Here is an 18,987-nt window from a genome sequence, read left to right on the forward strand (position 1 = left end):
CAGATGAACCAGCTAGAAAGCAAACAGGACAGCATCTGCCACTATCCTGGGCTGTCATAACAGTCCTAGTCTAAGAACTGGTGGCTCTTGCCGCCTGGCAAATATCCTTATAAATCCTGACAAATTATTTCCCTTCCTTATTCTGGGTGAATTATGTATGACTCTATGCTCAAGGTTTTTCCCACAGACTGATCCTATGTAGGATTTATAATTGGCCCAATGAGAGAAGGAACTGCACAATGGAGAATCGGCCTTCTGAAGCAGAAATAGCCTGGACTTAGATTAGTCTGCCAATTTGGTGATACCCCTAAGAGCTAACTTCAGTGAAGTTAAACAAGTGATCTTCAGCGATGAGCTCCATCACTGTGAGAGTTATTTCTCACACTGATAAAGAGAGCAGACTGTGACTATGACAGAGAACAGACCCTTCTTCAAGAAAGAGGCAAGAATCTGCATAGACTGAGTAGAAGAAAACATTAGAGTGTTTGCTGCCCTAAAATTACCTTTACAAAAATGTCTTTCTGAAAGGACTCAATGGAAGTTTTTACATTGTAACTTTTACCACGTTTCTAATAAGCACAATTAAACAGAACTCAAGGCTGCCCCACCCAGTACTGAAGGAGAATTCTGCAATGATAGAACTCCTGATGAAGACACAGAAGAATCTCCCCCTTCCTACTTCTTGGTGTTTGATGTCAGTAACAGCAATAGCAATAGCACTTAAGATTTATATACCGCTTCATAGTGCTTTACAGCCCTCTCTAAGCATATTGTCAGCATATTGACCCCAAGAATCTGGGTCCTCATTTTACCAACCTTAGAAGGATGGAAGGCTGAGTGGCTTGGAAAAGGAAAAGGAAAAAGAAAAGATGAAAGGGAAGGGAAGGGAAGTGGAGAGAGGAAGGGAGAGAGGGAAGTGGAATGGAGTGGGGTGGGGGAGTGGAGGAGAGGAGAGGAAGGGAGAAAAGCCGAGGGAAGAGAAGAAGGAAGGTGAAAGAAGAAGAGGGAAGTAGAGAGGGGAAAGGAGAGAAGGTAATGGATGGAAGCAGAGGAGGAGGAGAGAGGGAAGGAGAGGGAAGTGGAGGAGAGAGGAGAGGAAAAGGGAGGAGAGGGAAGGAGAGAAGGGAAAGGAGAGAGATAAGTACATAGAATGTTATGGTACAATTATGAAAATAATGGTTATAACTATGATGTAAAACATTATGTATTTAAAAGAGACTATAAGGTAGGACTAAGAAAATACTGGTTATAATCAGGGTGTACAATACTATGTATACTTAAAAAGGACTCGATACAGCCAGTAGACTACCATTGCAAAACTGGAAACATGATTTATTATAAAGAAAAATGTATAATAAAAATATTTTTTTTAAAAAAGACTTATATACCACTTCATAGTGCTTTACAGCCATCTCTAAACAGTTTATAGGGTCAGCCTATTGCCCCCCACAATCTGGGTTCTCATTTTACCCACCTTGGAAGGATGGAAGGCTGAGTCAACCTCGAGCCGGTCAGGATCGAAGGAATTGAACAATGTGAGCAGAGCTAGCCTGCAATACTGAGGCTCTGGCATGGGAAATAGAATAACAGGAGATCAGACAGTTTGTATGGGTGGTATCTCCCCAACTTCAGTTAAAGAAATGGAAATTCTCCCTGCCTTTGATATCTTTAGGAAGAAGGGAGGGACATGGAGGTTTGAAGTGGGGAGAGACCTTGTCATCTCCAGCTCATGAAGAAATGGAAGGAGGTTTCCAATCTCCTGAGGCTCCCTGGTTGGAAAGAGAAGCTGTATCTGATACTGCCATGTTCAAAGGGGAGAGGAAAGAGAAAATAGAGATGTGGTTTAAGGGTAGAGGTCCTTTCTAAGGAGCCAACATTTATTCTCCTGCCTGGTGAAGTCTGACATTCATTCACACCATTCAGCAGCCCTTCCAAATTGAAAATAATTTTGAAAAGATGGCCCAAATTAAAAAAAAAAGTTGCACCTAAACAGAGGCTGCTCTTGCTTGGATGGCATAATCTGCAAGACTGTAAATTGCTAGAAACGTTTTCTCAGTGGCAACCTCCACTCTATGGAATTACTTCAAGAAGGAGGAGGAGGAGGAGGAGGAGGAGGAGGAGGAGGAGGGGGAGGAGGAGGAGGAGGAGGAAGAGGAAGAAGAGGAAGAAGAAGGAGAAGAAGAAGGAGAAGGAGAAGGAGGAGGAGGAGGAGAAGAAGAAGAAGAAGAAGAAGAAGAAGAAGAAGAACAAGAACAAGAAGAACAAGAAGAACAAGAACAAGAACAAGAACAAGAAGAAGCACTTATTAAATTAACACATGCACAATGTTTATGATATGGGTGTTATTTATTTTAAGAACTTTTCGGAAGACTGCAACATCTAAAGCCACATTTGATAAACAAACAAACAAATAAAATACAAATGAAGGGCACCTACCTCTAGATGCAGTTGCAAATGCATGTTGCAATTATTAAAGAAAGATGAAGGAAGTGTGCTTTTTAGCTCTAAAGCTAATACATCATCTTGTCCTTCTGTAGGGACTTGTACATCTCAGGACCTACTCCAACACAATGTTGTGATTTATTAGCATCTCTGACCCTGACTAAGTAAATGCTTTTGTTCCATTGCAAACAGGCTGTTATGTATGTTTCTATGTGCCCTGTTTCGCTTCTAAAATCCCAAAGACAATCATGGAGTTTCTTCTTTCAATACTAATGCTACCCAAGAGATGCCTTTAGAAGGTCTTTTCTCAATAAAAACAGATCAAAAGACAGCGGCATCAAGCAAATATTTCAACTTTAAGGCAAATACTGATTCTGCAGTAGTGGGAATACAAGGAAGCTGTTGTATAAACAAGCTGGGGAAACATGCAGAATGTGGCTTATGGCATTTTTTACAACCCTATTATCAGCCCCAGTAATAGCAACCGTTTATATTTTTCTGTATAAAGAAGTAATGTGCTGTTTTGTATGTGTGTGTGTGTGTGTCCAGTTTTGGTCACCACAATATTAAAAAAGATGTTGAGACTCTAGAAAGAATGCAGAGAAGAGTAACAAAGATGATTAGGGGCCTGGAGGCTAAAACATATGAAGAACAATTGCAGGAATTGTGTATATCACTACTGAAAAGAAAGACTAAGTGTGACATGAGCCCAGGGTTTCAATATTTGAGGATCTGCAGTGGTGGGCTGCTGCCGGTTCAGACTGGTTCAGCCGAACTGATAATTGTGCCCCTGCACTATACCGTCCTATTTAGCTGTGTTTTTAAGCCACACACATGAGGGCAAGCCGCACGCGCGAGCAAAGCGCATGCTCACATTTTCAGTGCTGGGTGAACCAGTTGTTAATTCAGGTGCTGCCCACCTCTGAGGGTCTGCCACAAAGAAGATGGCAGCGCATGGGGGCGCTCCCATGTGACTCCTCTCCTGCGCGAGCTGCATTGGCTTCCGGTGGACTTCTGGCGCTTCAAGGTGTTGGTGATCACCTTTAAAGCTCTCCATGGCTTAGGGCCGGGGTACTTACGGGACCGCCTTCTGCCACCAATTGCCTCCCACCGGCCAGTTCGCTCCCACAGAGAGGGCCTCCTCAGGGTGCCGTTGGCCAGACAATGCCGGCTGGCAACCCCCAGGGGGAGAGCCTTCTCTGTGGTGGCATCTACCCTCTGGAACAATCTACCCCCAGAGATACGAGTGATCCCAGACCTCATCGGGCCCTTAAAACCTATTTCTTTCAGTTAGCCGGGCAGTCCTGATTTTATGGTTGGTTTTTAAAATTTGATATTGATTTTAATTGAGATGTTTTAAATTATGGGCCAAACTTTATTTAATTATTTTAAATCTATTTTAACTTTTTGTACAAATGTTTTATTTTGGCTGTTCACCGCCCTGAGTCCGAAAGGAGAAGGGCGGTATAGAAATCTGAAAAATAAATAAATAAATAAATAAATAAACCTATTTCCCAAATGGGTTGGGAATGGATGGAAACTAATCAAGGAGAGAACCAAACTGGAACTAAGGAGAAATTTCCTAACAGCGAGAACAATTAACCAGCGGAACTGCTTGCCTTCAGAAGTTGTGGGTGCTCCATCACTGGAGGCTTTTAAGAAGAGACTGGACAGCAATTTGTCTGAAATGATATAGGGTCTCCGGCTTGAGCAGAGGGTTGGACTAGAAGAACTCCCAGATTTCAACTTTGTTATTCTATTATTCTGTTATTCTCTGTGTATATTTTCTCACCCTAGTTTTTCCCCACATGTTACATTTGTGTTTGACTGTAGTGGTCTGGATCACGTGAATGGGAAGTAAGACAGCTTAGAATAAGAAGTCACCAACATTTTGACGGGCTTCAGAATTGTTTCTCCTAAAACGATCTGTGACAGATGTTTTCAGGTGTTTTTTAACTTGTAGGATCTATAACTGATCTACAACTGATCTATTCCATTTGCAAACATCATCTTCTTTGGAGGACCTCTTCCTCTCTTCCCCAATCTGGTTTTGTTCTATATACTTTAGGGAGAGTTTATTGTGCTGACTGATAGACAGATGGAGAGAGAGAGAATCCTAAATTGTTCCAATACTGCCACCCCAAGACTGGCCAGTCTTTTTTGTTTAATCTATTGTTCAAACTGTATAAGGTCTGCAAAGAATTCTTTACCAAGGGATCATGATAATGCTGTATAAACACATTTCACTATTCCAAACTGCTTGGAAATACATCTGAGATTTCCTCAAACCTGGTGATCCTATTAGTAAATGAGACCTACTACATAGATTTTTTTAAAAATTGTTTTTATAAAAATATGTATCAAGTCAGGTAGCTGATTGTAAGTCTTATATACCGTTAATTATTTCCTACTCCAGCAAAGAAGAGAAAATGGCTGAAGATCAGGGGTGAAATCCAGCAGGTTCTGGAGAACTGGTAGCGGAAATTTTGAGTAGTTTGGAGAACCAGCAAATACCACCTCTGGCTGGCCCCAGATTGGGGTGGGAATGGGGATTTTGCAATATCCTTCCCCCAGGAGTGGGGAGGGAATGGGGATTTTGCAATATCCTTCCCCCAGGAGAGGGGAGGGAATGGGGATTTTGCAGCATCCTTGCCCTGCCATGCCCACCAAGCCATGCCCACCAAGCCACACCCACAGAACCAGTAGTAAAAAAATTGGATTTTACCACTGCTGAAGATGTATTCTTTATCACACAAGGAATTTGTCTCTGGAGCATAAGCTCTCAGTTTACATACAAACAACAGAGTGATAAATCATAAGATACCAATAGGAGAAGGCAATAGGAAAGATGAGAAGGTTAATAGTAATACAGCCCTATTACGTGGGTAAATATCCTTAGGCACAATGCTGTTAGAATTAGGTGTTTAGCAGAGACATGTTTTGTTATGTTTTTTTATTATTTATTATGTTTTAGTATGAGACATGTTGGTCATCTCAATCTAGAACTGAAGAAGTGGAAGGATGACCTAAAAAGTGACACAATTTTGGGATAAGATGTTTGTGCTTTGCATCTCCTCTAATTGTATTTTTTAACATCAATATGAACAGATGAATAGCATTCAAAAAATTGCTTTTATCTCAAAAGGCAGGTCACCAGGAAAATGTTTCCTAAAAGAAGAAACCATGCTAATTACAACCAAATTATACTTATGTAGGGATTTATCCTGTGGCTTTAAGTGGGAATGGAGGGAGAAGGAGAAGAAAACTACTGCTTTACCACTACTGCAGAAGAATTCAAAATCAAAATTCTCGCATATTTAAGCTGATTGCTCTGAACACAAATGCCTTTTGCTTTGTTTCTATGAAATGAACCCTACCAGTGAACCCTACCAGCCATATTCAATCCAGTTACATCCAGAAAAAAAAGAGCCAAAAAAAATCCCATTATATGACTGCATCATTTAGGCTTTAACAATATAAATAGTGTTCTTTGAACAACTGTGTGCTTTTTTATTTGCACTGTTAGTCCTTGAGAAGACAAATAATTCTTTAAAACCAGACTTTCTGAAATAGGTCCTTTTCTCTGATAGCTTTTAGAGAATAATTTAGATATTAGAAAGGAGGGGAGAGAGTGAAAAAAAAAAAGAAGAAGGGGGAGACAGAAGTTGCTAGGATACGATGGTGCTATCAAAAAAGATTTCCAAATACCAGAGAAGGAATTATCAACAGAAAACATGAGTCCTGCATTTCTGGAATAGAATTTGTTTAGCTAAACTGTACACAGCTCAAGTGATTTAAGCTGCTAACTTCTACAGCTGCAACAAATATCCAATATGTGAACTTCAAGGTAATAAACAAGATTGCTCTAACAAGATAAAAAAAAAAAAGAATCTGTATCTTCTCATTTTACATTTTACACTGTACATGTAAATAAATGGACAATTACTTATGATAATTCAAAGGTTACATAAGGCTAGAGAGATTTGCCACCAAAGTTTTGATTGTGTAAAATTCAAAGGAATATCAGAAAACTTGCCAAAAATCTTAGGAAACTTAACAGGCAATTCCAGGTACTCCTGGAAAAGATGTAATATTATTTTTGAAATATATTTTAAGTGTTTACAAAGCAACCCCCTAAACAAAAACAAGAAAGGCATTTCTCAGCCACCAAAGGGCCGCATCAGGGTTGTGTTTGACCTCGGGGGACCAGGGTGGGCATGGCCACCTCGATGTCACTCATGTTGGTGGCACCTATGCTGGCCAAGTGCTAAGGAAGGACTTCCCTCAGGCCCTCTCTCATTCTCATTATATCTCCTTCTCTCCTTCCTTCCTTCCTTCCTTCCTTCCTTCCTTCCTTCCTTCCTTCCTTCCTTCCTTCCTTCCCTTCTTTTTCCTTCCCGCTTCATTCTCCTTTCTTCTTCCTTCCTCTCTTTCCTTATTTTTCCTTTCTTGCTCTCTTCCCACCTTCCCTTCTTTTTCTTTTTCTTTTCCTTTCTCCTTTCCTGTCCCTTCTTACATGCTCAAATGCAAAAGGGGAAATATTTAGCCTTTTGTTTTGTTTTTAGTTTGTTTTGCTAGGTCTCTGCAACTGAAAATGGAGGTCGGGGGGGGGGGGGGCTGCGTGCACCTCCTGGGCCCCGTTTTCTGCCAGGAATGGCTCCTGCAGTAATTTGCCAGAGAAAACAGAGGTCTGGGGGGTGGGGGCGCGCACCCTCCCATGCTCCATTTTTGCTGGCAGAGGCACTGTGGGTCAGTCCTTTGCTGTTTCCAGTGTGGCCTGCAGGCCAGATCTAAGCACACCGTGGGCCTTGAGTTTGACATCCCAGCTGTAAGTCAATAGTTTCCTTCCAAACTTAATTTTTTAAGAAAAAGAAGAAATGCAAGCCACAATGTTGTTGGTGCAAAATAACTTCTGGGTGGAATTTAATGGGCACACTTTTTCAGTGACTACCCAAAGTGATGAATTCGTTTCAACAAAAGCTGAGGGGTCAGCAAAGTAGAATCCTTTGGGCTCTTAGTATCCACAAAGCTACTAAATAATATTCATCCAAAATATGTCTACCTGAAGTAAAAAATGTCCCAAATCCATTATTTTTAATGTTGAGGTTTCACATAAGATATGAAAACTTGCAGTGAGGCCTACCACCTGAAAGGTTTGTCCAAAGGGATGTACATAGGAGTCTTTGAAAAAGGCAGTATAGAAATATTAAACATTAGAATCTATTTTTATACAAAATATTACCATTATTTTCATGAAGGGTCCTTATGCATTTGGAATTTCTGATCAGGTATAGTTTTCAAATTTACAGGTTCTCCTATATGTTCTACTTAGAAATAAACCACTCTGAGATCAGTAAGACTTACTCTTAAATAAGAAAAAAAATATTTTTAGATCTAATACCTTGGTTGATCTTGAGAAACTAAGAAAGGTTGGATCAGATTAGATGGGAGTTATCCAGAAATGCCCAGGCTCTAATCTAGACTGGAAAGTGAGAACATTCTGGTAGAAGATGTTGGTAAACTACTTTTTAAAGTTTTCTCCAAAATTAAAAGGATGTGTTTTAAAAAATCATGTGTCTTTAGGGATACTAGGATCTGAGCTTTGCTCAAGAGATTCTCTGTTTTCTCAACTGCACATAGGATTGCAGCATCAATCAATTTTTATGTTATATCAGAATTGTTTATAATCCTTTGATGCAAGATTATTTTTGAACCTCTGTTATGAACACTTGGTTTATTTATAAGGAGAATGTCAGATGATCACATCAGGATGGATGTAATGAATTCAGCAGTCATTTATTTGTTTACATTCAAAGGTCAAAGCAAAGCCATAACTATCCAACTGCAACTTTAAAAATGTAAACAGCGCTCTTATTGGGAGTGTCATGTTAGGATGCTCTGAGCGAGATTCTCCTGGGAACCTCTTTCATTGGTGGGAAAAGTATGTGCAATGTCATTTCCCTATCCAGAGATGCTGGGAACTGAATTTCTAGATTCAAAGAAGCTGCACTGGGTATCCTACAGCTCCTTCTCTTCTGCCTTCCCTGGTAAATAGGAGACAAGAGAAGCTGTTTGTCCTGCTAGATATTTGCTCTATGTTCTCTCTAATCAGCACAAACATTAGCAAGGGACATTGACACAGTGCCCAAGATTTGAAGCGTGAATGATAACAACTGCTAAGGTCAGAGCTTTGGAATGCACTCTGTACAGAGAACTCACTCATATCTGGAATCAAGTCAGCTATAGCAATTTAGTAGACATGAATCACCAATAGTAAGTGGTTTGGAAGTGCTATATGAGAAGAATTTAAGAACCGCCCCAAGGCTGGATCAGGCCAAAGATCATCTAGGCACAGCAGACAACTGAATGGATTTGGGAAGCTCACAAGCCCAGCCTGAAGGGTGATTGTCTCTTTCCAATGTCACTTCCCAGTAAACATGTCAAGCTGCCTATGATTCTGGAGCTAGTAGACAGCCATTAGTACAAGTAGACACTGAAAAAAATTGTTTCTCTGTGAACAGAGCCTCCTCTGAAAGCCATTCAAACTGACTATCATTATTGCAATTGTGTTGAATTTATGTTTTACAAACAAAGAAATAAAGGGAGACTAGTATAGATCTATTTCAAGCTATTTAGCTCTCATCAGCTAGCCATATCTTTCTGAGCCTCGGTGGCGCAGTGGTTAGAGTGCAGTACTGCAGTCTACTTCTGCTGACTGCTGGCTGCCTGCAATTTGGGAGTTCAAATCTCACAAGGTTGACTTCCATCCTTCTGAGGTCTCTAAAATGAGAATCCAAATTGTTGGGGGCAATATGTTGACTCTAAACCGCTTAGAAAGCTCTGTAAAGCACTGTAAAGCAGTATATAAGTCTAAGTGCTATTGCTTTTGGGATTCGAACCTGGGCTACTTGCATATTAGGTAGATGTATTAATTTCTAAGCCATGGGCTCTCCTCCCTTTGTCGGCTATACCAGGGGAAAGATTAAGTGTTTTTTGTCAGGGTAACCTGGTTTACCCAATTATGGGACGGAGCATTATTGCAATTGTTAGCAAGAATGCTTCAGTTTCATTTTAAAACGTGTAAAAAGCTATTTAAATTGGCCACTCCTAAATCCTCTTAATTTAAGTGAATAGTTGGCAACTTTAAAAATTCTGAGAGAAGGAGAAAAAATTCTTTCTCTCCAAAATTTCAATTAAATTTGTCCTTGCTATTTTGGAAGATTCATAGTTTGAAGCCCAGCCTATGTACTGTCAAAAGTCTAGACCTGATCCTCAAGTCTCCAATAAAAAGGTTTACATTTAATTTCAAAGAGTCATTAATGGTGAAAGCAGGGAGTGCCACATAAATGATTGGACGGTCCCTGGTTAAAGAGTGAGACAATCTTCCAGGAAATTGGAATGGCACACCTGAAAGGCCAACTCTGTTTTTATTGATGATACATACTGACCACTGGAATAGTCAGGAACCTTAATGGAAGAAATGTTTTCCTTTGTATTTTTTGTGTATGTATATGTGTGTGTGATTGTGATGTGTGTAATTGATTCAGTGTTGACTCCAGGCAACTGCCTGGACAAGTCCCTGAAGATTTCTTGGCAAGGTTTCAGAAGTGGTTTTGCTATTGCCTGCTTCCTAGAGTTGAGGGAAATTGACTGGCTCAAATTGTCTCACACTGCTGGTTTTGTGCCAAAGGCTGGACTAGAACTCACCCTCTCCCAGTTTCTTAATCACTACACCAAATTGGCTCTTTGTTTTCATTACAATCCTTTATCCAAAAAACAAAACAAAACAAAACAAAAAAACAAACCAGAATTATATTTTCACCTTTAGACTGGATTTATCATAAACTGAGGTTACCTTGTAGCTTCATATCCGAATCCATCTGTAGGCAACTGAAAAGAGAAAGCTTTCACAAGCTGCACAGGGAAGTACTTTCCCCAGAAAATCAATATCAAAATGATGGCCTGATAGAAGTGGAAGAGTCTTGTTTCAAGGTTTCCTTAGGAAATTTTCTGGCTATTGAGTAGCCTTCCCTAAACTAATCCCATGATCCATTGTTCTTTTTTCCTCTTTAAATATTTCTGCAATTTTTAAAAAAACCCTGCATACTCTAATCCTGATGCTGTATCTGCATGTGCTGAGGTTCTCTTATAACATTTCCACCATACTGATAGCTACCATAAAAGTTAATGGTTTCCCCTGACCAGTTGTGTTTTGAGTCTAGGAGAGCGGGGTTTCTTAGCTGAGGGAGCCATGTTGTCCAAAGACACTTTCCTGGTCATGTGACTAGCATGACTATATGTCGAGTCACAAGGAATGCTGTTACCTACCCACTGAAGTGGTACCTATTTATGTACTCACATTTGCAGGCTTTTGAACTGCTAAGTTGGCAGGAGCTGGGGCAAGTAACGGGAACTCACCCCGTCATGTGGTATTCGGGTCTCATACCTGTGCTGTCAGCTTTCCAGCTGATAAACTCAGTGTCTTTAACTGCTGAGCCATTGTGCCCTCCAGTAAATAGAGCTGGGGGGCACAATGACAGTTATTGTTAGATAATGACAGTTTCTATTCTCCAGAGGGGTTCTCACATAATGACCCAAGCCTCAACGCTCTGAAATACAGTTCCCAGAAACTTAGCCGGAAGATGTAAATACCTTTTGCTATACCACCACTGTAAGTAACAAGGGAAAATTTCTGGTGGGCCTTAAAGTGGTATGGGATAAAGGCCATGTGCCAATATTAATGCTTGGGGCCATCTTTTAAGCAGGTTAGAAAACAGCAGCCCAAAATGCCTTTAATTCTGGAGAATATAGTAAACAAAGGCCAATATTTAGGGAATTCCTACAGAAGCATTAACTCTGCCTTTCAGTATTCCATATTTTGCTACAGGACAAAAAAACTAGCCGAAGTGTAAGCATTTGTAACATCACCCATTTAAATTTACCTTAACCTTTTTTTAGTGGGAATTTTAAATGTTTGCATAGCTCAAATAGCATCTATGATGCACTGTTGAGCAATGCTGAAGGAAACGTAACATCAGAACTTAACATTAAATGAGACCGACATAAAAGAATACATAAATTGGATTTGAAAAATAAATAAATTAAATAAGGGCCAGCTATTGAAAGCTTCTCAAATAACACTATCAACGCTCCTGAACTAATAGTAATACTGGCATCATAATTTATACTAGTGTTATAGAAAAGAACAACTAAAAGACATTTTAATGTTTCAGGCAATTTCATGACAAAAAATCAGCCAACAGTGGGACCTTAACAATCAAACTATTTTTACAGCACAACACAGAGGTGCATTACTAGATGTCAGAGGCAAGCAATTTCCCCTTACACAGTTATGAAAAATTTGGTCCCTAAAGACAACTAGCAAAGGAAATCATCCATGTGTAAAAGTAACCTTGCCTGCGTGCGCAGTTAATGGTGATATAAATCTGAGTGCATAGTTTCACTGATATAGAGAGTCATCATGAGCAAACTGTTAACTAAATATGGATGAGGATGTTTTCAGCATCAATAATCACAGACTGTGCAAGTATATGCATATATTGGAATTCTATATTTTTGTTACTGGCACTGTTGTTTAAAAACCAAAATATTAAAAGCTTGGGGAAAAGATGTAAACATCTGCATGTTCAGTTTTTATCTTTATTACAAACCTTTCTAGGAGATGCATTTGAATGAGCACTAAACAGCAGCTTTTCCTTATATTTGAAGAATGCTGGGAAGACTGTTTATATGGGAAGGAAATTATATGTTTGAAAATCTTTCTATGTGTTTAGAAACACTGGTTTTTTTTAAAAAAGGCATTTCCTGCAAGACAAAAGGAGCAACGCTTTTGAAATCGAACATCGCAATCTAATGAAAAAAAAAATGCCATTAAGCAATTTTCAACCACAGCTGGTCCTCGGATTTACGACGTTAATGGAGCCTTCTCATTGCAGGCCTAAGTCATGATGGTCATGAAGGAAGTCATTACAAGACCAGACCTGTTTTTACAAAAAATATTTTGTGGCAGACATTAAGTGAAGCTGTTGTTCATTATGGGGCATTTTTTTCCAAAATTTGGAAACAAATGTTGTTGCAAATCACAGTCACATGACTAGGAGATACTGCAAACAGCCATAAATGTGGGCCAGTTGCTTAGTGCCCCAAATGCAGTCAGATACTTATGACTAGGTTCCAAAGTTCCACTGGCTGCCTCCCCCAAGGCTGCCAGTGGAACTTTGGAACCTGGTCATAAGTATCTTTGGGGGAGGGGGCGTTTGGAACTTCAACCAATCACTGAGTGGCAGTTGTAAGTTGAAGTCTTTCTTTCTTTCTTTCTTTCTTTCTTTCTTTCTTTCTTTCTTTCTTTCTTTCTTTCTTTCTTTCTTTCTTTCTTTCTTTCTTTCTTTCTTTCTCTTCCTTCCTTCCTTCCTTCCTTCCTTCCTTCCTTCCTTCCTTTCTGTTAGTTAGTCTCCTTCTTTGAAATTCATCACAAAAAGGACCACCTCTGTTTAGCTAGTTAGATAGTTAGTTACCGTGTTTTCCCAAAAATAAGACCTGGTCTTATTTACTTTTGACCCCTAAAATAAGCGGTTGGCCTTATTTTGGGGGAGGTCTTATTTTTGGGGAAACACGTTAGTTAGTTAGTTAGTTAGTAGTTAGTTAGTCTCCTATTTTGAAATTCATCACATAAAGTGTCTCCATGACCAATGATGAGATGATCCTTACTTTCTCCATTTCCTATTATAATCCCATAGTATAGAATGGTCTCTCTGGAAAGATAGATAGATAGATAGATAGATAGATAGATAGATAGATAGATAGATAGATAGATAGATAGATAGATAGATAGATAGAGATAGAGATAGAGATAGAGATAGAGATAGAGATAGAGATAGAGATAGAGATAGAATAGAATAGAATAGAATAGAATAGAATAGAATAGAATAGAATAGAATAGAATAGAATAGAATAGAATAGAATAGAATAATAGAGTTGGAAGGGACCTTGGTGATCTTCTATTCCAACCCCCTGCTTAGGCAGGAAACCTTACACCACTTCAGACAAATGGTTATCTAACATTTTCTTAAAAATTTTCCAGTGTCGGAGCCTTCACACCTTCTGGAGGCAAGTTATTCCACTGATTAATTGTTCTAACTGTCAGGAAATTTCTCCTTAGTTCTAGGATATATTGAACTTGCTTTTTTTTTTCCCTTTCAGGGTGAGCAACAGTTTGCAAAGTGCAGAAAGATTGTACAAAGCAATTGTCAGCCCTTTAAGGTCGCCCAGACCAGGAAACCAGAATCATGAAAACGAATACAATTTTTAATGTGAGGTTAAACTAAAACAGAATCTTGCAAGTCTGAGTGCACCTCTCTGCTCCTGCCCTTTATATTCCAGAGAATTCTGAGACATTTTTCTCTACCCCATTCCTGCTTTGGCCTCAGTATTTCTCTTATCTGACCACTGCCGTGACTGTGGTTCTTCCTCTTGTCTCCCAAGGTTATTCTCATATCCCATTGCATTCCTAATGCCAAAAAAATTAAAGGAATGAGATAACAAAATATATTTAAATTTACTTTAGAGCATTATCATTCTTTATAACTTATCATCTGGATTATGGAGCCACAATAAAATGAATAAAAATAAATAAACCCCTAAAGGGGCACCGTTCTCCATATTTTTCTGTCCTTGTTCCTGTCCATATTAGTCATTTCATTTGTTGTTGTTTGTTCTTTGCTGGTGAAGAAAGTTATATTAATGTCAAGATCAAGCTATTAGGTCTCTTTTACTGAATGAAGTACAAGTGATTTTTTTAAAAGGAAGAGTTGAGAATTATTTGTACTATGTGTAATGCAAGTTCATTAATTAATTTAAACTTTAATTATCTAGAGTTTAGTGTATCTTATGGAATATCTTGATGGCAAAACCTGCTGTTAAATGACATGTTATTACTCAGTTTATTAAGAGATGCATGAAATTTAGACTATTTACATAGGTTTTACAGGGACGCGGTGGCTCAGTGGCTAAGACGCTGAGCTTGTTGATTGAAAGGTCAGCAGTTCAGCAGTTTGAATCCCTAGTGCTGCGAATGGGGTGAGTTCCTGTTACTTGTCCCAGCTTCTGCCACCCTAGCAGTTAGAAAGCACGTAAAAAATGCAAGTAGAAAAATAGGGACCACTTTTGGTGGGAAGGTAACAGTGTTCTGTGCGCCTTCGGCATTTAGTCATGCCAGCCACATGACCACGGAGACGACTTTGGACAGCGCTGGCTCTTCAGCTTTGAAATGGAGATGAGCACCGCCCCTTGAGCCGGGAACGACTAGCACATATGTACGAGGGGAACCTTTATCTTTACCTTACATAGGATTAGTTCTTGTTATAGTCTTGAATTTTAGGTTGGGCTAATAATTGCCTTACCTCTCATACCATTCCTGATATCCTTCTGGGAAAATCCTTTCACTTTACAATTTCAACGGTTTCTTTTTTTACTTGTATACGTTTAAGACTGCTTACAGAGTAAATTTAAAATAAAGTCTTTTTTCAAATTAAGGGCACCTTTATCGATCCAAAGTTGAATATTACAAATAGCAACACTTACATCTAGTATAATCTCTTTTTAAATGACTAACTAATCAACAAGAACTAATAAATAAGAACATGCTTATCCCATCAAGAGAAGCAAGGAAATATAAAGTTTTCCAAAGGATGTGGGAGCAATGAGTTATTATTAGAAGAAGTAATATTATATTTCTTTATAATTTAACAATAGTTTAACAAAGTAAAAACTATAAGAGAAATAAATAAAAGGAAGAATAGTAAACAATGGAAAGAAGAAAGCAGAAAAAAATAGAAAAGAATAAGAAAGAAAAATAAAAAGAAAGATTATAAAGAACCAGCTCCTGATCTTTGCAACAAGTTATAAATTTTTACTTTGCCCTGTCTCTGTATGGTTACATCATAATTTCCTTCTTTCCATAAGTTACCCTTTCTAATTTTCAAACTCGTAAATGACAAGTCCATTTTTCTCGTTTTCAGTAAAAAACAACAACAACCAACTACAAGAGGTTTTCAATCATTACTAAATGTAGCTGTTGATCTTTCTCTAATCGAACAAGTTCATCTTGTCATTTCTGCTAGTTCTGTCAACTTTACCAACCATTCTTCATTGTGGGTATTTCAGAGCCTTTCCATTTGGCACAGTGTTGAGGGTAAAACTGCCCTCTGCAATGTAGTGCAACGGACCAGACAGCAAATAGATACGTTGCTTAGCAAAAACACACAGATACTCACAGACTCTGAACGTTTAAAGAAAAATAAACAGTCTTTACTTGTAGTAAAACAAACTTGGCTTCTCAAAACAAAGATAACTTCTTCAAACAATTACGGGTCAACACAAAACATAGTTTGCTTACAATTCCAGTTCTCTTCAGTAACACAGACAAAGTTCCTTTCAGCAGTTCAACCTTCTAATAGCAGGAGCAGAAGTGAATGAACTTCCTGCCTTCTTTTTATGTCTGCTTAGCACAGCCAATTAGTCATCTTTGTAGTAGTTAAAGTTACAGAACATAGTTTTCTATATATTATCTACCTAACCGTAGGATAAGCATCCAACACACATATAACATCATATGACTAATCATGTATAAAAAAAACACTTCTGTGTCTATTTTCTAATGCACTGCCCATTAATCACAGCCAGAGAAATTCTGATTTCAGTTAAATATTGATCTTTAAAATTTCTTGTTTTTTACAAATCCACCAGGTATGCCAAAATGACCTTTCATGCTGTCCACATTTCCAATATAAATTTGAAGTACTAATTTCTCATCTAAGATTGCATATGAAGCAACAAATCGTTAATCAAAGACATCAATCCTAAAGCTCACCAGAATTTTGGCCATTTCTCTTCCATTTTTGAAGTGCAATGAACCTGAAGTAAACTAAGGGCATTTAGTACTGGAGGCTTGATCCCCTCTTAATTTTTTTTTTATCCTGTCCTTGTTTTTATAGAGAACTCAGTGCAATGAACATAACTAATACTGCTTCCTTTTCTTATTTTCTCCACAACATCAAGCCTGTTAGGTGAGTTGGGCTGAGAGAATGTAACTGGCCCAAAGTCACACAGGTAACTTTTATCCCTAAAATGAGACTAGAACTCACAGTCTCCTGGTTTGTAGTCTAGGGTTGTAACTTCTCCATAAATATACACATAATAGGAAAATCAGGGTCCTGTTTATCTGATAAGTTGCTTCTGAAGATCTGAATCTCAGAGTACTCCAATTACCAAGCAAACAAACAAACAAAAAATAACTGAGAAGCTACGTGTTGCCTATGGATGATGGGTCTAGGAAGTTAAGACAGTATGATGGACTCCAGCTATTTCCACAGCAGGCAATCAGAAGCCCACAAGGAAAATAAAGGAATATTACCCCAACAATCTGGGTCCTCATTTTACAGACCTTGGAAGTATGAAAGACTGAGTCAACTTTGAGCCGGTGAGAATCAAACTGCTGAACAGCTGGCAGTCGGCAGTCAGCCGAAGTATCCTGCAAGTGCTGCTTTCTAACCACTTCGCCACCACGGCTCTTCTCAACCCTTTGCCAATGCCTTACCAATGCCTGAGTAAGTAATTAAGTGGGTTATTATCCTGGGCCATCATACTCAGCCTGAAGTCTACTACTCACCTCTTCTACCAAGACTGTAACTTTAGACACATTATTCACTATGTTAGGATGAACGAAAAGAGCATAGGATGCTCTTTTCGTTCATCAAACTGCTGCAATTATATAGAAAAGAAGGTACCTTAATTGGTCTTCCATCTGGTGTGAGCACCTCCTCTGACAGCTCCATCATCTTCAGGGCCATGAGGGCAATTGGCTTTGCATGATTCAGGTTCTGCCTGTGGAGCCCAGCCGCCACACAGTATGCATCCCCTATTGTCTCCACCTGCAGCAATCAGGACAAATCAAATGCAAACATAGGATAATGAGTGGGGAATTGGTACCATTAAGTATTTACAATCACCAAATACTGTTTAAAAACATGTCAGCAGAGCATCAATAAGAGAAGCTATTAAGACAAGGGAGTATAATTACCCTCCAAGTTTGTAAACAGGCACCATCAAATCTTGACACCTCGCTGCAGTTATTTTCCATAGTGAACAAGAAACAATTGCACTCAGGACAACTTGTATAACAAAGTGAGGGATAAGAGCTTATACCAAAAGAAAGTAGATTGTTTGGATTATCGTTACACAGATTACTGGATGTGTAATACCAGTAAAAAAAAATGCCTACATGCTTTTTCCAAAGATGCTTTTTTCAAGAGGCAACTGGACTTTCTGGGGGTTTTTTTGAAGATATTTCACTTCTCATCCAAGAAGCTTCTTCAGCTCTAACAGGATGGTGGAGAATAGAAGGATTTATACTCCTTGCAGACAGACAATCATTTGTATTCTTTTAGCAGGTTGTTAAGGTCACCTGGAGGTTTATCTGTGTCATCAGGTGCAAATTGGTATGGAACCTTCTTGAAACTGTTGAAAAGACTGTGTTGTAGATTGGAGATGTTGTATCCCTCCCCCTCTGTTGAGAGAGTGCTGTTCAATTTTGACATAGATGACCTCTTTAACCCCTCTTTCAAACCAGCAATCCTCTCTGTCCAAAATATGGACTTTGTTGTCTTAGCTCTCTCTCAACAGAAAAAAACCCCCCCACACCTTTGGGACAACCATGACCTGGATGAATGAGAATCTCCATAGACATGTCTACATGTTTTGCAACTATGGTTCACATTTTTGTTTAGACTGAGTATTTATTTATTCTTTTAATTATGTTACAAGGGTTATAGACCGCTTCCATCAGAATCAACTCTTAGAGGCATAGTAGTACCACCTTCCTAATTCCTAAATAAGAGTAAAGCAACCAACAAAATACAGAATCTTTATAATTCCACAATGTAGATAGTCCTCACTTAACAATTCAAATTAACTTAATGATTAAATCACCTAATAATTAAATTCAGTGGCCATTCAAAGTTACGATGGCGCTGAATAAGGAGACTTATGACCGGTCCTTGTAGTTCCAGCCATTGCAATGTCTCTGTGATCGCAATTCAGACAACTGGCTCACAATTATGACAGTCACAGCATCCTGCAGTCACATGATTGTGATTTGTAACCTTCCCTGCCAGCTTCTAACAAGTAAAGTTGACAAGGAGGTCACAAATAGTGATCACAATCGCATGATATCACGCTTAACAACTCCACAGGATTTGCTTAACAGTAACAACTTGAACTGCTGCAACTGCAGTCATGACACAATTATAAACTTATTTATTTATTATTTTTTTTATTAATTTGATTTATATGCCGCCCTTGTCCAGAGACTCAGGGCGGCTTACAATGCGTTAAGCAATAGCCTTCATTCTTTTGTATATTTTATACAAAGTCAGCTTATTGCCCCCACAAACTGGGTCCTCATTTCACCTACCTTAGAAAGGATGGAAGGCTGAGTCAACCTTGAGCCTTGGAGAGATTCGAACCAGC

At 38.9% G+C, this 18,987-nt stretch overlaps 1 protein-coding gene across 1 annotated transcript in view; it reads right to left on the reverse strand.

Moving 5' to 3' along the window:
* Positions 1–18,987, reverse strand: part of GUCY1A2 (guanylate cyclase 1 soluble subunit alpha 2) — a 200,215-nt gene that overhangs the window by 56,859 nt on the left and 124,369 nt on the right. Inside the window, exon 6 of the mRNA XM_034409432.3 lies at positions 17,247–17,390. Coding sequence (XP_034265323.1) covers positions 17,247–17,390 — 144 coding nt within the window. The remainder of the gene's footprint in view (positions 1–17,246; positions 17,391–18,987) is intronic.

The sequence above is a fragment of the Pantherophis guttatus genome, chromosome 5 (assembly GCF_059756535.1).
Source record: "Pantherophis guttatus breed Tessera chromosome 5, ASM5975653v1, whole genome shotgun sequence".
Classification (NCBI taxonomy): Eukaryota; Metazoa; Chordata; class Lepidosauria; order Squamata; family Colubridae; genus Pantherophis; species Pantherophis guttatus.